This window comes from Entelurus aequoreus, linkage group LG25 (genome assembly GCF_033978785.1).
Source record: "Entelurus aequoreus isolate RoL-2023_Sb linkage group LG25, RoL_Eaeq_v1.1, whole genome shotgun sequence".
In the NCBI taxonomy this organism is placed as follows: domain Eukaryota; kingdom Metazoa; phylum Chordata; class Actinopteri; order Syngnathiformes; family Syngnathidae; genus Entelurus; species Entelurus aequoreus.
Genome location: NC_084755.1, coordinates 2,600,510 through 2,626,169, shown reverse-complemented (window position 1 = coordinate 2,626,169; position 25,660 = coordinate 2,600,510). Strand labels below are relative to the sequence as shown.

Genomic DNA, 25,660 nt, shown 5'->3' with positions numbered 1-25,660 from the left:
AGCCAACCAACAGCATCCAGCTCACTCACATATGAGCACTGCAAGTCTACAGTAAAGCCCGAGTACACTTAAGCCGTTCATTATTGGCTCTAAGGGATATTCCTCCTGAACATTTTTCAAAAATGTGCAAAATGCAAGACGTGACTATCCTATGTGGGACTTCTAATCTGTGGATCAATCCAAAGTTCACATGGTTTTTGCCCGCTATTTTAGTGCTTTTGTGTCTCATACGTAGGGATGATGTTTGATAAGAAATTATCGAGTTCAAGTCTATTATCGAATCCTCTTATCGAACCGATTCTCTTAACGAGTCCAGATAGGTTGTTGTATATGGAAAAAAACACACAATATTTGGTTTAACAAAAGCTCACTTTTATTATATAAGAAAACTATTTAATCTTATAAATAAATAAATATTGACTGTTGCCCCCCTAAAAAAAAAAAAAATAAAAAAAAAAACATTGACTGTTGTTACCCAAAGTATATTAAGTGGGATTTTTCACAAAAACAAATATATACAGTAACACAAAAACAACCTGTCTCTGTGATCACTATAGGTGTATAAATAATGATATAGTGTTAAATAAAATCAGTCCCTTGGGCACAAAACTGGAAATAATACAGCTCTCCAAAAAGTGCACTTCTGCTGCTATTGGAACATAACTGTTTGTTATGATGCTTTGACATTTTCGCAATTTAAAGAAAGAAAGAAAATTCTATGAAGAGAAAAGTTGTTTGCAAATGTGGTTACAATGCTAAAAAAATGAAAAGTTAAAGCTAAAAAAAGAAATACACTTTATTGAGTTAACATTATTTCTTTATAGGGGGGAAGATGTTATGAGCTAGAGAATATAACAACTACACTACCCAGCATGCAACGGGAGTGACGAGCATGTGCGGTAGCCCCGAAAAGTGTTGCATGTCGTCACCCGTGAAAGTAAACGTCAAGAACTCAGCCAACACGCCTCGTCTGCATTATTTATAATTAGACAACACATATAAAGTGTGAAAAACAAAAGTTAAAAAAGGGAGATATGTTGTATATATATGTATGTGCTGCGGTTGCTTTAAGAACGTTGCGCCAGCTGCCGTAAAGGAGGTGCGTTGCTAGCCTGGTTGCTATGTTTCCGGTGGGTCGTAAAAGTGTTGGTCATGTGTTTTACCCTGCTCAAATCTCTCAGTAAAGTTATTCATCGGATTATACCTTTTGTTTTGAACTTTATTACACCTTGGAGCGCTTTTCCCCCGTCCATTGTTGTCCTGCTTTCGCTATCTGCGCCTAATGACTGAGCTACGTGACGTCATTTATTGTGATGTCACACGGAGCATTTCTGGTCGGGACGGGATTCGAATAAAGAACCAACTCTTTTCTTTTACTATAGTGGTCTCGATAACGGGTACCGGTTCTCAAAAAGGGATTCGAGTCCGAGGACTCGGTTATTTTCTTATCGAACAACCGGGAAAACCGGTTTCGAGTATCATCCCTACTCATACGTCACACTACTAAAGACCACACCTAGCTGACTATACTTCTTTGTTTTTCCACTGGGATATACACCTGACAAATGCATTGCTCAGTAATAGATGCATGTCCAAAAGTATTCAGTGAATGGAAAACAAGTTGCACAACACACACACACACACACAGCGACAAGGTAAATAGGCTGTTTTGATGCAGGCGGGTACAAGTGCACACCAGCCCCCGCCCCTGTGCCTCCAGGCCCCCCCAAGAGGCTGGCTCACCCTGAGAACCACAACCAAGTGCTCCCTTAGCTAAGAGCCCCAGTGAACAGAAGGATGAGTGCAATGCAGTAAGTGGTCAGTAAATAAATGGCTGCTAAACCCCAGAGGCTTAACAGCATCTAGCTGTGTAAACACGAGGTAGTCGCTACATATTCAAACTGCAGCCAATTTACAAATATCAGTGATCACATTTTATCCACTCAGTTATTCATTGTATTATCATCATTTTATTTGAATTGTTTTTTTGTTTTGTTTCACCTCGGGCAGGGGTTGGCAACCCAAAATGTTGAAAGAGCCATATTGGACCAAAAATACAAAAAAGTAATCTGTCTGGAGCTGCAACAAATTTAAAGGCCTACTGAAATGACATTTTTTTATTTAAACGGGGATAGCAGATCTATTCTATGTGTCATACTTGATCATTTTGCGATATTGCCATATTTTTGCTGAAAGGATTTAGTAGAGAACAACGACGATAAAGATCGCAACTTTTGGTATCTGATAAAAAAAGGCTTGCCCCTACCGGAAGTAGCGTGACGTAGTCAGTTGAACATATACGCAAAGTTCCCTATTGTTTACAATGATGGCCGCATGAAGTGAGAGAGATTCGGACCGAGAAAGCGACAATTTCCCCATTAATTTGAGCGAGGATGAAAGATTTGTGGATGAGTAAAGTGCAAGTGAAGGACTAGTGGGGAGTTGAAGCTATTCAGATAGGTAAGATGCTGTGAGAGCCGGGGGTGACCTGATATTCAGCTGGGAATGACTACAACAGTAAATAAACACAAGACATATATATACTCTATTAGCCACAACACAACCAGGCTTATATTTAATATGCCACAAATTAATCCTGCATAAAAACAGCTACGTGTTTGTTATGCTAGCTCCTAGCTCCTCTGCTAGCTCCTAGCTCCATAGAACACGCCAATACAATTCAAACACCTGATCAACACACACAATCACTCAGCCCAAAAGACCGTTCACCTAACCCAAGGTTCATAAAGCTTATATATTTAAACAAAGTTACGCACGTGACGCGCACGTACGGTCAAGCGATCAAATGTTTGGAAGCCAAAGCTGCATTCTCACGCTAGCACGTCTGCGTCTTTGTCATCCAAATCAAAGTAATCCTGGTAAGAGTCTGTGTTGTCCCAGTTCTCTACAGGCGTCTGTGTATCGAAGTCAAAAGTCCTCCTGGTTAGAGTCTCTGTTATCCGAGTTCTTCCATCTTGACTGCATCTTTCGGGAATGTAAACAAAGAAGCGCCGGCTGTGTACGTGTTGCTGCTGACTTCCCTCGCAAAATAGACGCTTCGCACCGACAACTTTCTTCTTTGCTTGCTCAGCTTCTTTCTCCATAATGCAATGAACATAATTGCAACAGATTCACCAACACAGATGTCCAGAATACACCCAGAATGAGATGAAAACAGCTATTTCGTATTGGCTTCAATGTGGAAGGCATACCCGTGTTCCCCGGGCTACGTCATGCGCATACGTCATCCTCAGAGGCGTTTCGAACCGGAAGTTTCGCGGGAAATTTAAAATGTCACTTTATAAGTTAACCCGGCCGTATTGGCATGTGTTGCAATGTTAAGATTTCATCATTGATATATAAACTATCAGACTGCGTGGTCGCTAGTAGTGGCTTTCAGTAGGCCTTTAAAGACGTATACAAGTGTTATAATGATGGCAACATGTGATGTAAGTGGCTAATTAGCTCTGTTAGCCTACTATCAAAACGACCATGTGTCGCAGGCTGATGCAAATTTTAGTTGACAGAAATGTTGAAATGTAATATTTATTCTACACATTTCTATAACATTGGAAAACATTAGTAAAACGTCTCAGGGGGTGAGATAACTCCTGGAAATGACTGTCTTAGAATGGCCAAAGGTATACACTACCGCTCAAAAGTTTGGGGTCACATTGAAATGTCCTTATTTTTGAAGGAAAAGCACTGTACTTTTCAATGAAGATAACTTTAAACTAGTCTTAACTTTAAAGACTTTATACATTGCTAATGTGGTAAATGACTATTCTAGCTGCAAATGTCTGGTTTTTGGTGCAATATCTACATAGGTGTATAGAGGCCCATTTCCAGCAACTATCACTCCAGTGTTCTAATGGTACAATGTGTTTGCTCATTGGCTCAGAAGGCTAATTGATGATTAGAAAACCCTTATGCAATCATGTTCACACATCTGAAAACAGTTTAGCTCGTTACAGAAGCTACAAAACTGACCTTCCTTTGAGCAGATTGAGTTTCTGGAGCATCACATTTGTGGGGTCAATTAAACGCTCAAAATGGCCAGAAAAAGAGAACTTTCATCTGAAACTCGACAGTCTATTCTTGTTCTTAGAAATGAAGGCTATTCCACAAAATTGTTTGGGTGACCCCAAACTTTTGAACGGTAGTGTAGATGTGTGTGTCCAAGCTCAGGTCTTCTTCTAATGAATTCATTACAATCTTTGCAAGCTAGGTAACGGTTGCTGTGGTCTGGAACAACATGGCCCACAAACAACTATCAGAAATGCAGCCTATATTACATACAGATAATGTGTCATGAGACATGCAAAACTACATTATATAAAAAGAGGATAAAAGGATATTAAATTAGCTCAAATATAGCTACAAATGAGGCATAATGATGCAATATGTACATACAGCTAGCCTAAATAGCATGTTAGCATTCATTTGCTTGCAGTCATGCACTGACCAAATATGCCTGATTAGCACTCCGACAAGTCAATAACATCAACAAAGCGCACCTTTGTGCATTCACGCACAGCATAAAATGTTTGGTGGACAAAATGAGACAAAGGAGTGGAAGATTTTACATGTAAACAAACTGTTGCGTCAAAATCCACACTATGGTGAGTTCAAGAACTGCCGAAATTAGTAGGCCAAAACGATGTTGACCAAATAGTGTCATCAGTGAAGCATACACACCAACATATTTAACAGTGGGCTTTCTAGCAATTAGAAAAACATATTTCAAATATTTTCCCTAAAATATGCATTGAAGCTATCAAGTGCATTTGATCTAATTACTCGAACCGACTAATTGATAGATTACTCTATTACTAAAATAATTGATTGCTTCAGCCCTAGTTTAACCACATAAGTGTATGGGTAACAGTTCCTACAATTTAAATACTACTAGGGGAAAGTATCACACGCTGAAAACCAACTTCCTGTTTCCTCTCCATTACATAACCTTCACAGGATCTTATGAGAGTCAAGAATGTTCAAATGTTCTCATCAATATTGCTTGTACAGTTAAAAGGTTTTTAGGACGGACAATTCAGTCAATTCCTACAGAATGGCTTGCCTAATGGGGGTTATTATATTACAGCAGGGTCTTTCAGACTTAAGAACACTTTTTACCAGAGAGCAATAGTGTCGCTGAACACAAGGCATAAAAAAGAATGACTGTGCATGCACTGTAAAAAGTCAGTGTTCAAAAACAAGAAAAAAAAATACAAAAATGAGGGGTATTTTACATGAACTAGGGAAAATGATCTGCCAATAGAACAAGAAAATTTGGCTTGTCAAGACTTTCCAAAACAAGTCAAATTAGCTAACCTCAATGAACCCAAAAATACCTTTAAAATAAGTATATTCTCACTAATAACAAGTGCACTTTTCTTGGTAGAAAAAAAAATATATGAGACCCTTTTTCTCAATGTGTTGAAAAATAGTCTTAAATGAAGTAAATGCTAGTGCCATTATCTTGACATAATGATATGCACTCGGCATTACATTTCTTGAAACCAGCAAACTTATACTAAAAACTAATTTATTGTTCTTAATGGAAAGGCAACAAGGCAAGCGCTTGTTACTCTCGGGGTCTCCTAGCCGCTCAGGCTGATCATATTGTCTAAAAATGCATTTTTCCATCAATAACATGACATCATCGCGCGAAGTGCGTGCTCTTTCAGTCAATTAGTGCGCGAGTAATATATATATATATATATATATATGTGTGTATGTGTGGGGAAAAAATCACAAGACTATTTCATCTCTACAGGCCTGTTTCATGAGGGGTTTACCTCAATCCTCAGGAGATTTTTCTGAGGATTGAGGTAAACCCCTCATGAAACAGGCCTGTAGAGATGAAATAGTCTTGTGATTTTTTTCCTACACATACATATTACGCTCTACCACGGTATCGAGCACTATTTTTTGGATAATCTAATTAAGACATACATACATACATACATACATACATACATACATACATATACAGCCCAGCCCCCAGCCAAATTTTTTTTTTATTGTAATTTTGAAGAATTTACCTGAATGTGCATGAACTATTTCTGTTCAAAATAGTTAGAAATGTCACATGTTAAATGTTTAAATATTAACTGTCAGTTTACTGTACTGTGCCAACTGTACTACTATATGAGTACGTGTTTTCTATTGTTTCATTGAAAATAAAACAGCAAAGTCCATTTGGCTGTCATCTGTTTTAATTATGAGACACAATTGTGTCAAAGTCATGATTTTTTTGTTCATGCTTGAAAAAAAAATAGTATTACTTTGAAAAAGTAGTTTTATACTTGTGAGTGTTGATGACACAGCTTTGCAACAGTTGATATTCTAGTTTCAAGCATGTTTTACTCAATATAGGTCATAACATCTCAGCAACATTTCATCTTACTTTTATCTATTAATCTGAGTACCATGTTCTTATGTTTTTTATGTGTTATTATGAATTTGCACTAAATTAGTTTGCTTGCAATTTCGTTGTACAATGACAATAAAGATATATTCTAGTCTATTCTTTCAAAGGGTTTGGCAGACAGCACCAACGTCTTGATAAAAAAAAATCACTTTAATTATCTTAAGAAGGCAACATAGTTTTAGTTCTTACAGTAATCGAGTAAACCGAATGTCACGGGGCAAACAAAAGCTCTGAAAATATTTCTCTTCTGGGACCCAACTGTATTTTATTCTGAAAAGAGGCTTTGAAAACCACTGCATCATACTCGAAGTATATTACTCAAATCATATTGTAGGGCTACAACGATTAATCGCCTAAATCTTTTAATTCGGTTAGAAAAAAAGGCTTTTAATTATACACTGTTGCTATGATTAATCGTTTAATAAGTGTAACTCATAAAAACGTATGAAATACAGACCGCATGGAGTGCCAGGAACTTTAATACGCAGGCATACTTTCCACCCGGCCACTGCAATGCAGCACATGAGTGGGTGCAGTCATCTGTGTGGCAGCCAATGCAATCTTATTTTCAATAACACACACATGTTAAAAGTAACTTTGCAACCTTCAGAAAATATTTACATAACTTTGGGGACGATACATCGACTTTATTGACCCTCGTAGCCTGAGGGGGTCTGTATTGCTTTTTAAAAAGGAGGGTGGCAGGAACCCTGCACACACAAAAAACTACAAATGTGCTGACTTGCTTTACGGCATATGTCACTACCCCTTTTCCCCACATTCATTAAATAGAGTGGATGCGAACACCTACATCAGAAGTGTCCAAAGTGCGGCCCGGGGGCCATTTGTGGCCCGCAGCTAATCGTTTACCGGCCCCCCACACATTCTGCAAAAATTGCAAAATTGATAGTATTGCAAAAATTTTAAAAAAACATTTTAAAAAAGTGGAATGAGGTGAAATCTAACGAGAAAAAGTTGTAATGTTGACACAAAGCTGCCATGCAGGCTGTTTTTTTCTTTCTTTTGTCTTGGTTTATTTTTATTTTTTTTGCAATTGCTCAAAAAAATAAGAGACAAAAAATCTCTGTTACAATGAATTATTACTTTAAAAAATTTCCCTTTAAAATGTTTTATGTGGAAAAAATATTGCATATATTGTGTGGTTGCCATAAAAAAAAACATCAAAGTTTTATTTGACAAAAGAGCATAATACAAACAAAATAATAGTTCAAACGTAAAATGGACAGATATATCTGAAGTTGATCTCGTAATTTAAGTGTTAAAAGTTAAAAAAAACTAATAAAAATGTATCACTTTATGAGTGGGGGACCTTTTGGATCCATAATATATTTAGTAGGATTTTATTTAACATTTCACTGTGATTACTCAAAAGTATTAAATAATTAAAATTAGAGATGTCCGATAATATCGGCCTGTCGATATTATCGGCCGATATATGCGTTAAAATGTAATATCGTAAATTATCGGTATCGTTTTTTTTATTATCTGTATCTGTTTTTTTTTTTTGTTTTTTTTTTTTTTTTAATTTATTAAATCCACATAAAAAACACAAGATACACTTACAATTAGTGCACCAACCCAAAAAACCTCCCCCATTTACACTCATTCACACAAAAGGGTTGTTTCTTTCTGTTATTAATATTCTGCTTCCTACATTATATATCAATATATATCAATACAGTCTGCAAGGGATACAGTCCGTAAGCACACATGATTGTGCGTGCTGCTGCTCCACTAATAGTACTAACCTTTAACAGTTAATTTTACTCATTTTCATTCATTACTAGTTTCTATGTAACTGTTTTTATATTGTTGTACTTTCTTTTTTATTCAAGAAAATGTTTTTCATTTATTTATCTTATTTTACTAATTTTTTTAAAAAAGTACCTTATCTTCACCATACATGGTTGTCCAAATTAGGCATAATAATGTGTTAATTCCACGACTGTATATATCGGTTGATATCAGTATCGGTTGATATTGGTATCAGTAATTAAAGAGTTGGACAATATCGGCATATCGGATATCGGCAAAAAGCCATTATCGGACATCCCTAGTTAAAATGTAATAATCACTTATTCTTCTCTTCTTTGATACTTTACATTAGTTTTGAATGATACCACAAATTTGGGTATCGATCCGATACCAAGTCGTTGCAGGATCAGGGACGTATTTCCTGAGTTTGTAAACATAATATAAATCTTAAAAAAACGAAAGAAGATGTGATGCTAAAAAAAAAATCGACTAGATACGCTCTTGTACTTGGTATCATTACAGTGGATGTCAGGTGTAGATCCACCCATGGCGTTTGTTTACATTTTGACGCCGGTGAGCTACGGTTTGTAATGAAGCATGTTTAGCTATTCCTTATCCTGCAGGAATGATACTTGTAAGAGACCGGTACTTTTTAGAGGCGGTATGGTACCGAATATGATTCATTAGTATCGTGGTACTATACTAATACCAGTATACCGTACAACCTTCCATCCATCCATCCATCCATTTTCTACCGCTAGTCCCTTTCGGGGTCGCGGGGGGTGCTGGAGCCTATCTCAGCTGCATTCTATCTCAGCTGCATTTGGGCGGAAGGCGGGGTACACCCTGGACAAGTCGCCACCTCATCGCAGGGCCAACACAGATAGACAGACAACATTCACACTCACATTCACACACTAGGAACCATTTAGTGTTGCCAATCAACCTATCCCCAGGTGCATGTCTTTGGGGGTGTGAGGAAGCCGGAGTACCCGGAGGTAACCCACGCAGTCACGGGGAGAACATGCAAACTCCACACAAAGATCCCGACACAGGACCTTCGTATAGTGAGACACATGCACTAACCCCTGTACCACCGCGCTGCCCACCGTACAACCATTATTACATATAAATACAACAGTACAACCATAATCTATGCCCACCGTACATCAATTATTTTAGTAATAAATGATCTATTGATTAGTTTGTACTTCCGTACAACCGTAGTACAAACTGATCAATAGATTATTTATTACTAAAATAATTGATCGCTACAGCCCTATAATATTGTGTCATTAATCAAAATTGTTATAACAGAACAGTGACGTATGATTAGTCACTAGAGATGTCCGATATATCGGCCGATAAATGCTTTAAAATGTAATATCGGAAATTATCGGTATCGTCTTTTTTTTTATTTATTTTTTTTATTAAATTAACATAAAAAACACATGATACACTTACAATTAGTGCACCAACCCAAAAAACCTCCCTCCCCCATTTACACTCATTCACACAAAAGGGTTGTTTCTTTCTGTTATTAATATTCTGGTTCCTACATTATGTATCAATATATATCAATACAGTCTGCAGGGATACAGTCCGTAAGCACACATGATTGTGCGTGCTGCTGCTCCACTAATAGTACTAACCTTTAACAGTTAATTTTACTCATTTTCATTCATTACTAGTTTCTATGTAACTGTTTTTATATTGTTTTACTTTCTTTTTTATTAAAGAATATGCTTTTAATTTATTTATCTTATTTTATTTTATTATTTTTTTTAAAAAGTACCTTATCTCCACCATACCTGGTTGTCCAAATTAGGCATAATAATGTGTTAATTCCTCGACTGTATATATCGGTATCGGTTGATATCGGTATCGGTAATTAATAGGGATGTCCGATAAATGTGTTAAAATGTAATATCGGAAATTATCGGTATCGTTTTTTTAATTATATGTATCGTTTTTTTTGGTTTTTTTTTATTAAATCAACATAAAAAACAAGATACACTTACAATTAGTGCACCAACCCAAAAAACCTCCCTCCCCCCATTTCTTTCTGTTATTAATATTCTGCTTCCTACATTATATATCAATATATATCAATACAGTCTGCAAGGGATACAGTCCGTAAGCACACATGATTGTGCGTGCTGCTGCTCCACTAATAGTACTAACCTTTAACACTTAATTTTACTCATTTTCATTAATTACTAGTTTCTATGTAAATGTTTTTATATTGTTTTACTTTCTTTTGTATTCAAGAAAATGTTTTTAATTTATTTATCTTATTTTATTTGATTCATTTTTTTAAAAAGTACCTTATCTTCACCATACCTGGTTGTCCAAATTAGGCATAATAATGTGTTAATTCCACGACTGTATATATCGGTATCGGTAATTAATATTATCGGCCGATAAATGCGTTAAAATGTAATATCGGAAATTATCGGTATCGGTTTTTTTATTATCTGTATCGGTTTTTTTTGGTTTTTTTTTTTTTTATTAAATCAACATAAAAAACACAAGATACACTTACAATTAGTGCACCAACCCAAAAAACCTCCCTCCCCCCATTTCTTTCTGTTATTAATATTGTGGTTCCTACATTATATATCAATATATATCAATACAGTCTGCAAGGGATACAGTCCGTAAGCACACATGATTGTGCGTGCTGCTGCTCCACTAATAGTACTAACTAGGGATGTCCGATAATGGCTTTTTGCCGATATCCGATATGCCGATGATGTCCAACTCTTTAATTACCGATACCGATATCAACCGATACCGATATCAACCGATATATACAGTCGTGGAATTAACACATTATTATGCCTAATTTGGACAACCAGGTATGGTGAAGATAAGGTACTTTTTTTAAAAATGAATCAAATAAAATAAGATAAATAAATTAAAAACATTTTCTTGAATAAAAAAGAAAGTAAAACAATATAAAAACAGTTACATAGAAACTAGTAATTAATGAAAATTTGTAAAATTAACTGTTAGAGGTTAGTATTATTAGTGGAGCAGCAGCACGCACAATCATGTGTGCTTACGGACTGTATCCCTTGCAGACTGTATTGATATATATTGATATATAATGTAGGAAGCAGAATATTAATAACAGAAAGAAACAACCCTTTTGTGTGAATGAGTGTAAATGGGGGAGGGAGGTTTTTTGGGTTGGTGCACTAATTGTAAGTGTATCTTGTGTTTTTTATGTGGATTTAATACAAAAAAAAAAAAAAATTAAAAAAACCCGATACTGATAATAAAAAAAACGATACCGATAATTTCCGATATTACATTTTAACGCATTTATCGGCCGATAATATCGGCAGACCGATATTATCGGACATCTCTACAAATTAGGCATAATAATGTGTTAATTCCACGACCGTATATATCGGTATCTGTAATTAAGAGTTGGACAAAATCGGAATATCGGCAAAAAGCCATTATCGGACATCCCTATTAGTCACTCATTAGAGGTACCTAATGAAGTGTCCTTGTGCGCTGACTGGCAGCTGGCAGTGGTTACTTTGGTCCAACTGTCAAGACGCTTGTAAGAAAGCTTGCTTGGCGGTAGATTCTTCTTCTTTTGCCTCCCTCCCACCACCACTTGCAAGCCTTTCCTCTCCCAGTCATTCCAAGTGACATGTTTCCAGTTCCCGGCCCCCTTAACAGTGTCAATTAAAGCGAGGGAGAGAGAAAAAGGGAGACGGGCGAGAGAGTTCCAGGGTCTTGGGCTGCCTCCCCTTCTCTCTTCCCGCTCTAATCCGCCGAGCTGACATTCAGCCCAGCACAACAACCCCCGGGCGGGAGAGCTGGAAATCAAAGAGCTTCACACAGACTTTAGGAAGGAGAGGGGGGAGGGGAAGACATCTGAGAGGTGGGTGGGGGGGAGAAAAAAAAAACAATATTGGGAAGAAAAAATATTCAGAGAGAACGAACGTATTCCAAAAGCAGGGTGGAAGAAATATGTAAAGAGGAGCAGGAGGAGAGAGAGAGTAAACACACACTTGGAGCAAACAGGCTGAGGGATGAGAGGTTAAAGAGGCTTTAGCAGCACGCACACACATTCTGGACATCAATGAGAGGAACTACAAGAGTAAAAAGAGCCCCCGCCCTCCCAAAACACACTGGAACTGACCATTTCTGGGGATTATATTCATTAAACATTTTGCATCTCTTGATTATGCCACCTCTTGACGTCATCAACCTGCAGTTGCTTAGAGAGAAGTGAGACACCCGGTGGACTGAAGCGGTATTACATCCCAAGTGTGTTCCATACTTTTCCTTATGGCGCCACCTAGTGGCAAACTGGGGTAACATTAACTCCGTACACAATTTTACTACTTTTTGGTTAAAGTGAAGTGAAGTGAATTATATTTATATAGCGCTTTTCTCTCGTGGCTCAAAGCGCTTTTACATAGTGAAAGCCAATATCTAAGTTACATTTAAAGGCCTACTGAAATGATTTTTTTAAATTTAAACGGGAATAGCAGATCCATTCTATGTGTCATACTTGATCATTTCGCGATATTGCCATATTTTTGCTGAAAGGATTTAGTAGAGAAAAACGACGATAAAGATCGCAACTTTTGCTCGCTGATAAAAAAAAGCCTTGCCTGTAGCGGAAGTAGCGTGACGTCACAGGAGCTAGCATTCCTCACAATTCCCCGTTGTTTACAATGGAGCGAGAGAGATTCGGACCGAGAAAGTGACGATGACCCCATTAATTTGAGCGAGGATGAAAGATTCGTAGATGAGGAACGTTACAGTGAAGGACTTGAGAGGCAGTGATGGACGTATCTTTTTTCACTCTGACCGTAACTTAGGTACAAGCTGGCTCATTGGATTCCACACTCTCTCCTTTTTCTATTGTGGATCACGGATTTGTATTTTAAACCACCTCGGATACTATATCCTCTTGAAAATGAGAGTCGAGCACGCGAAATGGACATTTAAAGTGACTTTTATCTCCACGACAATACATCGGTGACACACTTAGCTACGGAGCTAACGTGATAGCATCGTTCTCAAATGAAGATAGAAACAAAAGAAATAAACCCCTGACTGGAAGGATAGACAGAAGATCAACAATACTATTAAACCATGTACATGTAACTACACGGTTAAAAATTCTCAGCCTGGTAAGGCTTAACAATGCTGTTGCTAACGACGCTAAGGCTAATTTAGCAACTTAGCAACCGGACCTCACAGAACTATGATAAAAACATTAGCGCTCCACCTACGCCAGCCAGCCCTCATCTGCTCATCAACAGCCGTGCTCACCTGCGTTCCAGCGATCGACGGCGCGACGAAGGACTTCATCCGTGGGTTTGGCGGCAAGCATCAGCTAGGCGTCTTATATCAGGGTAAGTAGTCCTTGTTGTGTTGCTGTAAGTATTGTACTTAGCCGCTAAGACACCGATCGATCCCACCTACAACTTTCTTCTTTGCAGTCTCCATTGTTCATTAAACAAATTGCAAAAGATTCCCCAACACAGATGTCCACAATACTGTGGAATTTTGTCGAAGAAAACAGAGCTTTGTGTATTGTGTCCAATAGGGCCCAAACACTTCCGTGCATTTCATGACGTCACGCGCATAAATCATATCCAAAGGAGATTTTCAACCGGAAGTGTGGCGGGAAATTTAAAATGTCACTTTATAAGTTAACCCGGCCGTATTGGCATGTGTTGCAATGTTAAGATTTCATCATTGATATATAAACTATCAGACTGCGTGGTCACTAGTAGTGGCTTTCAGTAGGCCTTTAAAGGCCTACTGAAATGAATTTTTTAAATTTAAACAGGGATAGCAGATCCATTCTATGTGTCATACTTGATCATTTCGCGATATTTCCATATTTTCGCTGAAAGGATTTAGTAGAGAACATCGACGATAAAGTTTGCAACTTTTGGTCGCTGATAAAAAAAAGCCTTGCCTGTACCAGAAGTAGCGTGACGTCACAGGTTGAAAGGCTCCTCACATTTCCCCATTGTTTACACCAGCAGCGAGAGCGATTCGGATCGATAAAGTGACGATTACCCCATTAATTTGAGCCAGGATGAAAGATTCGTGGATGAGGAACGTGAGAGTGAAGGACTAGAGTGCAGTGCAGGACGTATCTTTTTTTGCTCTGACCGTAACTTAGGTACAAGCTGGTTCATTGGATTCCATACTTTGTCCTTTTTCTATTGTGGATCACGGATTTGTATTTTAAACCACCTCGGATACTATATCCTCTTGAAAATGAGAGTCGAGAATGCGAAATGGACATTCACAGTGACTTTTATCTCCACGACAATACATCGGCGAAGCACTTTAGCTACGGAGCTAACGTGATAGCATCGGGCTTAACTGCAGATAGAAACAAAAGAAATAAACCCCTGACTGGAAGGATAGACAGAAGATCAACAATACTATTAAACCATGGACATGTAACTACACGGTTAATGCTTTCCAGCCTGGCGAAGCTTAACAATGCTGTTGCTAACGACGCCATTGAAGCTAACTTAGCAACGGGACCTCACAGAGCTATGCTAAAAACATTAGCTATCCACCTACACCAGCCAGCCCTCATCTGCTCATCAACACCCGTGCTCACCTGCGTTCCAGCGATCAACGGAGCGACGAAGGACTTCACCCGATCATAGATGCGGTCGGCGTCTAGCGTCGGATAGCGCGTCTGCTATCCAAGTCAAAGTCCTCCTGGTTGTGTTGCTGCAGCCGGCCGCTAATACACCGATCCCACCTACAACTTTCTTCTTTGCAGCCTCCATTGTTCATTAAACAAATTGCAAAAGATTCACCAACACAGATGTCCAGAATACTGTGGAATTTTGAGATGAAAACAGAGCTTTTTTGTATTGGATACAATGTGTCCGAATACTTCCGTTTCAACCATTGACGTCACGCGCATACGTCATCATACATAGACGTTTTCAAGCGGAAGTTTCCGGGGAAATTTAAAATGTCACTTTATAAGTTAACCCGGCCGTATTGGCATGTGTTGCAATGTTAAGATTTCATCATTGATATATAAACTATCAGACTGCGTGGTCGCTAGTAGTGGCTTTCAGTAGGCCTTTAAAACAGTGTGGGTGGCACTGGGAGCAGGTGGGTGAAGTGTCTTGCCCAAGGACACAACAGCAGTGACTAGGATGGCGGAAGCGGATATCGAACCTGGAACCCTCAAGATGCTGGCACGGCCGATCTACCAACCGAGCCACGCCGCCCCAATTGTACAATAAGAATGAATTTGGAATGTCATGAGAATAAAGTCGTACAGAAATGAATCTCACAGGAATAAAGACAGAATTTTTTTTTTGCAATGTTGCTATTTTAAAAAGAAATTAACGTAAAAAAAGTTTTTCTTTATTACACTGCAAAAAGTCAGTCTTCAAAAACAAGAAAAAATAGTACAAAAATTAGGGGTATTTTATTTGAATTAAGCAAAATTATCTGCCAATAGAACAAGAAAATTTGCCTTGTCAAGACTTTCAAAACAAGTAAAATGAGCTAACCTCAATGAACCCAAAAATACCTTAAAATAAGTATATTCTCACTAATAACAAGTGCACTTTTCTTGGTAGAAAAAAAGAGACCTTTTTGCTCAAAATGTTGAAAAATATTCTTAAATGGAGTAAATGCTAGTGCCATTATCTTGACATAATGATATGCGCTCGGCATCATGATTTTTTTTTCATGCTTGAAATAAGAAATGATGACTTTAAAAAAGTAGTTTTATACTTGTGAGTGTTGATGACACAGCTTTGCAACAGTTGATATTCTAGTTTCAAGCATGTTTTACTCAATATAGGTCATAACATCTCAGCAACAAGCTGTAATATCTTACTGACATCATTTAGGACCAAAACACTTAAAACAAGTAAAACACTCTAACATAAAATCTGCTTAGTGAGAAGAATGATCTTATCAGACAGAAAATAAGCAAATATCACCCTTATTTGAGATATTTCATCGTACTTAGATTTCACTTTTTGCAGTGTAGTTAGTACTTTAATTTGAGTTGGCTTTTTTTTTTCTCTCAAAGACCTGAATTGGACCAAAATCAAGTTGTATTTTATCAAGAAAAAGTTTAATTTGCTGGGGAATTAAGTTATTTATGTTAAAGAAATGTCATAAAGTAAAACAAATAGATACAGATGTAATTTTAACATCATTTTTGTGATATAGTCATAATCCTACAAGAATACCGTTGCAATTTACGATAAGAATATCGTAATTTTTCAAAAATGATCATAGTCTTAAAAGAGTGCATAAAAAGGTGATATTTTTCAATAATAGTAGTCAAAAACATTTTGAGTTAGTAAGTAGTTCTAATCACACGAAAATAAAATGTAACAGCCAAGTCATATTTTTTCTTTAAAAGGTCATAAATCACAAAATAAATAGTAATTTAGGAAAGAAAAGGATAGGCGATAGACATATATTTATCGAGAAAAACATTGAGAGGATGCAGAGAAGTCATAATTTTGCAAAACTCTTAAATAAACTTTACGTATTAACCATTAGAGAAGGTTTTTGAAAAATATCACTTCATCACACTTTGACTGACTTTTCCTGGAAACGCACCAGGGAGAAACTTAGCCATTTATAAAAAGTATTTAACAGTTTCAAAATATTGTACACATTAGAAATGCCAATATTGACTAGTTTGTAAAAAAAAAAAAAAAAAAAAAATCATAAAAAAAATGATCTTACAGTTTTATAGAAAATCAATTGACTGATGACAATTCACCTAAAAATGTACAAATAATAATTATAGGCTGAGCTGTAAGATTTGCGAGCTTACATAAAAATGTATATTTTGTGGTTTTCTTATTGTACCGAAAATGAACCAAACCGTGACCTCTAAACCGAGGTACGTACCGAACCGAAATTTTTGTGTACCGTTACGCCCCTAGCTGTCAATATTCCGTGTTTTATCGTTCATAGTTAATATTGTAAATCCCACATTCTTTATTTTCATGTACATTCTGGGTGTCTCATTCAGTAAAAAAAATGTAAATTCCATTCCTTTTTTTAAGGCGGTCTGTCATAACATTTTTAGCTTTCAATCAGACTTTATTGTGAGTGTTTGTATTCGTGTTCCTCAAAATAGATATACCGGTCCCAGGATTTAAATTTGCCCCCCACCCCGAGTCAAAATACCGTATTTTTCGGACTATAAGTCGCAGTTTTTTTCATAGTTTGGCCCGGGGGTGTGACTTATACTCAGGAGCGACTTATGTGTGAAATGATTAACACATTAGCGTAAAATATCAAATAATATTATTGATCTCATTCACGTAAGAGACTAGACGTATAAGATTTCATGGGATTTAGCGATTAGGAGTGACAGATTGTTTGGTAAACGTATAGCATGTTCTATATGTTATAGTTATTTGAATGACTCTTACCATAATATGTTACGTTAAAGGCCTACTGAAAGCCACTACTAGCGACCACGCAGTCTGATAGTTTACATATCAATGATGAAATCTTAACATTGCAACACATGCCAATACGGCCGGGTTAACTTATAAAGTGGCATTTTAAATTTCCCGCTAAACTTCCGGTTGAAAACGTCTATGTATGATGACGTATGCGCGTGACGTCAATGGTTGAAACGGAAGTATTCGGACACATTGTATCCAATACAAAAAAGCTCTGTTTTCATCTCAAAATTCCACAGTATTCTGGACATCTGTGTTGGTGAATCTTTTGCAATTTGTTTAATGAACAATGGAGACAGCAAAGAAGAAAGCTGTAGGTGGGATCGGTGTATTAGCGGCTGGCTGCAGCAACACAACCAGGAGGACTTTGACTTGGATAGCAGAAGCGCTATCCGACGCTAGCCGCCGACCGCATCGATGATCGGGTGAAGTCCTTCGTCGCGCCGTCGATCGCTGGAACGCAGGTGAGCACGGGTGTTGATGAGCATATGAGGGCTGGCGTAGGTGGAGCGCTAATGTTTTTAGCATAGCTCTGTCGAGGTCCCGTAGCTAAGTTAGCTTCAATGGCGTCGTTAGCAACAGCATTGCTAGGCTTCGACAGGCGGCACAGCATTAACCGTGTAGTTACAGGTCCAGAGTTTGGTAGTATTGTTGATCTTCTGTCTATCCTTCCAGTCAGGGGCTTATTTCTTTTGTTTCTATCTGCATTTGAGCGTGATGCTATCACGTTAGCTCCGTAGCTAAAGTGCTTCACCGATGTATTGTCGTGGAGACAAAAGTCACTGTGAATGTCCATTTCGCGTTCTCGACTCTCATTTTCAAGAGGATATAGTATCCGAGGTGGTTTAAAATACAAATCCGTGATCCACAATAGAAAAAGGAGAGAGTGTGGAATCCAATGAGCCAGCTTGTACCTAAGTTACGGTCAGAGCGAAAAAAAGATACGTCCTGCACTGCACTCTAGTCCTTCACTCTCACGTTCCTCATCCACGAATCTTTCATCCTGGCTCAAATTAATGGGGTAATCGTCGCTTTCTCGGTCCGAATCGCTCTCGCTGCTGGTGTAAACAATGGGGAAATGTGAGGAGCCTTTCAACCTGTGACGTCACGCTACTTCAGGCAAGGCTTTTTTTATCAGCGAGCAAAAGTTGCGAACTTTATCGTCAATGTTCTCTACTAAATCCTTTCAGCAAAAATATGGCAATATCGCAAAATGATCAAGTATGACACACAGAATGGATCTGCTATCCCCGTTTAAATAGGAACATTTCATTTCAGTAGGCCTTTAACATACCAGGCACCTTCTCAGTTGGTTATTTATGCCTCATATAACGTACACTTATTCAGCCTGTTGTTCACTATTCTTTAGACATTTCAAATTGCCTTTCAAATGTCTATTCTTGCTGTTGGCTTTTATCAAATACATTTCCCCAAAAAATGCAACTTATACTCCAGTGCGACTTATATGTGTTTTTCCCTTCTTTATTAAGCATTTTCGGCCAGTGCGACTTATATGTGTTTTTCCCTTCTTTATTATGCATTTTCGGCCAGTGCGACTTGTGTTTTTCCCTTCTTTATTAAGCATTTTCGGCTAGTGCGACTTATATGTGTTTTTCCCTTCTTTATTATGCATTTTCGGCCAGTGCGACTTATGTGTTTTTCCCTTCTTTATTAAGCATTTTCGGCCAGTGCGACTTATATGTGTTTTTCCCTTCTTTATTATGCATTTTCGGCCAGTGCGACTTATATGTGTTTTTCCCTTCTTTATTATGCATTTTCGGCCAGTGCGACTTATATGTGTTTTTCCCTTCTTTATTAAGCATTTTCGGCCAGTGCGACTTATACTCCGGAGCGACTTATGTGTTTTTCCCTTCTTTATTATGCATTTTCGGCCAGTGCGACTTATATGTGTTTTTCCCTTCTTTATTATGCATTTTCGGCCAGTGCGACTTATGTGTTTTTCCCTTCTTTATTAAGCATTTTCGGCCAGTGCGACTTATATGTGTTTTTCCCTTCTTTATTATGCATTTTCGGCCAGTGCGACTTATGTGTTTTTCCCTTCTTTATTAAGCATTTTCGGCCAGTGCGACTTATATGTGTTTTTCCCTTCTTTATTATGCATTTTCGGCCAGTGCGACTTATATGTGTTTTTCCCTTCTTTATTATGCATTTTCGGCCAGTGCGACTTATATGTGTTTTTCCCTTCTTTATTAAGCATTTTCGGCCAGTGCGACTTATACTCCGGAGCGACTTATGTGTTTTTCCCTTCTTTATTATGCATTTTCGGCCAGTGCGACTTATATGTGTTTTTCCCTTCTTTATTATGCATTTTCGGCCAGTGCGACTTATGTGTTTTTCCCTTCTTTATTATGCATTTTCGGCCAGTGCGACTTATATGTGTTTTTCCCTTCTTTATTATGCATTTTCGGCCAGTGCGACTTATGTGTTTTTCCCTTCTTTATTAAGCATTTTCGGCCAGTGCGACTTATATGTGTTTTTCCCTTCTTTATTATGCATTTTCGGCCAGTGCGACTTATACTCCGGAGCGACTTATGTGTTTTTCCCTTCTTTATTATGCATTTTCGGCCAGTGCGACTTATATGTGTTTTTCCCTTCTTTATTATGCATTTTCGGCCAGTGCAACTTATATGTGTTTTTCCCTTCTTTATTAAGCATTTTCGGCCAGTGCGACTTATATGTGTTTTTCCCTTCTTTATTATGCATTTTCGGCCAGTGCAACTTATATGTGTTTTTCCCTTCTTTATTATGCATTTTCGGCCAGTGCGACTTATATGTGTTTTTCCCTTCTTTATTAAGCATTTTCGGCCAGTGCGACTTATATGTGTTTTTCCCTTCTTTATTAAGCATTTTCGGCCAGTGCGACTTATATGTGTTTTTCCCTTCTTTATTATGCATTTTCGGCCAGTGCAACTTATGTGTTTTTCCCTTCTTTATTAAGCATTTTCGGCCAGTGCGACTTATATGTGTTTTTCCCTTCTTTATTATGCATTTTCGGCCAGTGCGACTTATGTGTTTTTCCCTTCTTTATTATGCATTTTCGGCCAGTGCGACTTATATGTGTTTTTCCCTTCTTTATTAAGCATTTTCGGCCAGTGCGACTTATACTCCGGAGCGACTTATGTGTTTTTCCCTTCTTTATTATGCATTTTCGGCCAGTGCGACTTATATGTGTTTTTCCCTTCTTTATTATGCATTTTCGGCCAGTGCGACTTATGTGTTTTTCCCTTCTTTATTAAGCATTTTCGGCCAGTGCGACTTATATGTGTTTTTCCCTTCTTTATTATGCATTTTCGGCCAGTGCGACTTATGTGTTTTTCCCTTCTTTATTAAGCATTTTCGCCCAGTGCGACTTATATGTGTTTTTCCCTTCTTTATTATGCATTTTCGGCCAGTGCGACTTATATGTGTTTTTCCCTTCTTTATTATGCATTTTCGGCCAGTGCGACTTATATGTGTTTTTCCCTTCTTTATTAAGCATTTTCGGCCAGTGCGACTTATATGTGTTTTTCCCTTCTTTATTATGCATTTTCGGCCAGTGCGACTTATACTCCGGAGCGACTTATGTGTTTTTCCCTTCTTTATTATGCATTTTCGGCCAGTGCGACTTGTATGTGTTTTTCCCTTCTTTATTATGCATTTTCGGCCAGTGCGACTTATATGTGTTTTTCCCTTCTTTATTAAGCATTTTCGGCCAGTGCGACTTATATGTGTTTTTCCCTTCTTTATTATGCATTTTCGGCCAGTGCAACTTATATGTGTTTTTCCCTTCTTTATTAAGCATTTTCGGCCAGTGCGACTTATACTCCGGAGCGACTTATATGTGTTTTTCCCTTCTTTATTATGCATTTTCGGCCAGTGCGACTTATATGTGTTTTTCCCTTCTTTATTAAGCATTTTCGGCCAGTGCGACTTATATGTGTTTTTCCCTTCTTTATTATGCATTTTCGGCCAGTGCAACTTATATGTGTTTTTCCCTTCTTTATTAAGCATTTTCGGCCAGTGCGACTTATACTCCAGTGCGACTTATATGTGTTTTTCCCTTCTTTATTATGCATTTTCGGCCAGTGCAACTTATATGTGTTTTTCCCTTCTTTATTATGCATTTTCGGCCAGTGCGACTTATACTCCAGTGCGACTTATATGTGTTTTTCCCTTCTTTATTATGCATTTTCGGCCAGTGCGACTTATACTCCAGTGCAACTTATATGTGTTTTTCCCTTCTTTATTAAGCATTTTCGGCCAGTGCGACTTATACTCCAGTGCGACTTATATGTGTTTTTCCCTTCTTTATTATGCATTTTCGGCCAGTGCAACTTATATGTGTTTTTCCCTTCTTTATTAAGCATTTTCGGCCAGTGCGACTTATACTCCAGTGCGACTTATATGTGTTTTTCCCTTCTTTATTATGCATTTTCGGCCAGTGCAACTTATATGTGTTTTTCCCTTCTTTATTAAGCATTTTCGGCCAGTGCGACTTATACTCCAGTGCGACTTATATGTGTTTTTCCCTTCTTTATTATGCATTTTCGGCCAGTGCAACTTATATGTGTTTTTCCCTTCTTTATTAAGCATTTTCGGCCAGTGCGACTTATACTCCGGAGCGACTTATATGTGTTTTTCCCTTCTTTATTATGCATTTTCGGCCAGTGCAACTTATATGTGTTTTTCCCTTCTTTATTAAGCATTTTCGGCCGGTGCGACTTATATGTGTTTTTCCCTTCTTTATTAAGCATTTTCGGCCGGTGCGACTTATACTCCGGAGCGACTTATACTCCGCAAAATAGGGTAATTGCCCAGGCCTGTTGTATGGTATTGTTTTTGGTGTACATTTTATCATGAACTATAATCATTTATAAATAAATAAGACGGATAAAAGGGAAACTGACCTGCTGTCATTGTCCAAGAAGACAGAGCTGCTGCTCTCACAGAGCGCCTCGCTGACGGGGGACAAGCAGAACGGCGAGGAGAAGGTATCCGAGTCGGACCCCATGGTGCTGTCCCGGCTCACTTCGTCCGACAGCTCGCAGGAGCCCTCGTCGCCCTCCTCTGCGGAAGGGGGATGCTGCTTGAGCTGCACGGAGGGAAGGTCTGCTAGGGGGTCCGCCACCGGACCTTGGCTCTCCACGGAGGAGGTCAGAGTGACGTTCCTCTCCTCGTCCCCTTCTTCCACCTGTGCAGCCGGGGGGCGGGAGTGGGGTCTGCAGGGGAGGTAGGACACTTGAGTGACAGTCGTATGACTCCTGCTGCTTTGACAAAGACAATGCTTTGTTGGCGTCAGATCTTAGCATCTAATGGAGCTTTAGTTCCTCTCCTGTGTGCCATTATTTTTTACAGCCTCGTGATGGCCGACAGTAGAATAGCAATTCGCTGTGGATGCTCCTTACCGTCTGCCTCTGCGGCGCCCGTTGCGGCGTACAGGCGAGCTCTCGGGCGTGATGTAGCGTAGCGCCTCTTCATCCTGCCTTTGGATTCGGGAGTTGGGCACCCAGGTCAGAATGAGGGTGCTGCCCAGGCTCTCGTCCTTCTCCACGTGCACACACAGGTAGCCTGCAGGGGGAGCCGTCAAACAGTTTAGTGCTGATGTCTAATTAAAACAAATATATATTAATAATCACAGACGTGTTAATCATTCATTTAACTTGATGACAAAAGGAGGAAGTAATAAGAAATATGTTGCACGTCATCAAGTGTAAAAATAAGTTAATAATATATCAAAAACCATAAAAACTATTCCTTTCCTATTTTTGATTATTAATTTTTTTTTCTTCCGCATTTATACCCGTCTCTAGGGAAGGGTGCCGTTCCCACTTGAATCAATACAGTACCTGAAAAGTGACGGAACCAATTTTCAGTACTTTTGTGAGTGTTCAAATGTATTAATTGTATTAAATGTTGCACATCAAGTGTAAAAAAAAAGTAAATAATGTATCAAAAACCATAAAAACGATTCCTTTCCTATCTTTGATTATTAATACATATATTTTTCCGCATTTATACCCGTCTCTAGGGAAGGGTACCGTTCACACTTGAATCAATACAGTACCTGGGAAGTGACAGAACCAATTTTCAGTACTTATATCACTATTATGTTAGATCCACTATGGACTGGACTCTCACACTATTATGTTAGATCCACTATGGACTGGACTCACACACTATTATGTTAGATCCACTATGGACTGGACTCTCACTATTATGTTAGATCCACTATGGACTGGACTCTCACACTATTATGTTAGATCCACTATGGACTGGACTCACACTATTATGTTAGATCCACTATGGACTGGACTCTCACACTATTATGCTAGATCCACTATGGACTGGACTCTCACTATTATGTTAGATCCACTATGGACTGGACTCTCACACTATTATGTTAGATCCACTATGGACTGGACTCTCACACTATTATGCTAGATCCACTATGGACTGGACTCTCACACTATTATGTTAGATCCACTATGGACTGGACTCACACTATTATGTTAGATCCACTATGGACTGGACTCTCACACTATTATGCTAGATCCACTATGGACTGGACTCTCACTATTATGTTAGATCCACTATGGACTGGACTCTCACTATTATGTTAGATCCACTATGGACTGGACTCTCACACTATTATGTTAGATCCACTATGGACTGGACTCTCACACTATTATGTTAGATCCACTATGGACTGGACTCTCACTATTATGTTAGATCCGCTATGGACTGGACTCTCACACTATTATGTTATATCTACTATGAACAGGACTCTCACACTATTATGTTAGATCCACTATGGACTGGACTCTCACACTATTATGTTAGATCCACTATGAACTGGACTCTCACACTATTATGTTAGATCCACTATGGACTGGACTCTCACACTGTTATGTTAGATCCACTATGGACTGGACTCTCACACTATTATGTTATATCTACTATGAACTGGACTCTCACACTATTATGTTAGATCCACTATGGACTGGACTCTCACACTATTATGCTAGATCCACTATGGACTGGACTCTCACACTATTATGTTAGATCCACTATGAACAGGACTCTCACACTATTATGTTAGATCCACTATGGACTGGACTCTCACACTATTATGCTAGATCCACTATGGACTGGACTCTCACACTATTATGCTAGATCCACTATGGACTGGACTCTCACACTGTTATGTTAGATCCACTATGGACTGGACTCTCACACTATTATGTTATATCTACTATGAACTGGACTCTCACACTATTATGTTAGATCCACTATGGACTGGACTCTCACACTATTATGCTAGATCCACTATGGACTGGACTCTCACACTATTATGTTAGATCCACTATGAACAGGACTCTCACACTATTATGTTAGATCCACTATGGACTGGACTCTCACACTATTATGCTAGATCCACTATGGACTGGACTCTCTCACTATTATGCTAGATCCACTATGGACTGGACTCTCACACTATTATGTTAGATCCACTATGAACTGGACTCTCACACTATTATGTTAGATCCACTATGGACTGGACTCTCACACTATTATGCTAGATCCACTATGGACTGGACTCTCACACTATTATGTTAGATCCACTATGGACTGGACTCTCACACTATTATGTTAGATCCACTATGGACTGGACTCTCACAATATTATGCTAGATCCACTCAACGTCCATTACACCGGTCGCCCCTCCAAGGTTTCTCATTGTCATCCCATTGGTTTGAGTTTTTCCTTGCCCTGATGTGTGATCTGAGCCGAGGATGTGGTTGCGGCTTGTGCAGCCCTTTGAGACACTCGTGATTTAGGGCTAAAAAGCAAACCTTGATTGATTGATTGATTGTAAAAAGAAGTTAACCACAGTAATACAAGAACTTAAACTGTAATAACTAAAGATTAGGCTGTAATGAAATAAATATTTAACGTATCGCAGCTG

At 38.4% G+C, this 25,660-nt stretch overlaps 1 protein-coding gene across 1 annotated transcript in view; it reads right to left on the bottom strand.

Annotated features, from left to right (window-relative positions):
- The window catches only part of tbc1d16 (TBC1 domain family, member 16), a 94,432-nt gene that overhangs the window by 52,790 nt on the left and 15,982 nt on the right, over nt 1-25,660 (bottom strand). Inside the window, exons 3-4 of the mRNA XM_062036551.1 lie at nt 23,100-23,262; nt 22,602-22,913 (exon numbers count right to left, since the gene is read on the bottom strand). Coding sequence (XP_061892535.1) covers nt 22,602-22,913; nt 23,100-23,262 — 475 coding nt within the window. The remainder of the gene's footprint in view (nt 1-22,601; nt 22,914-23,099; nt 23,263-25,660) is intronic.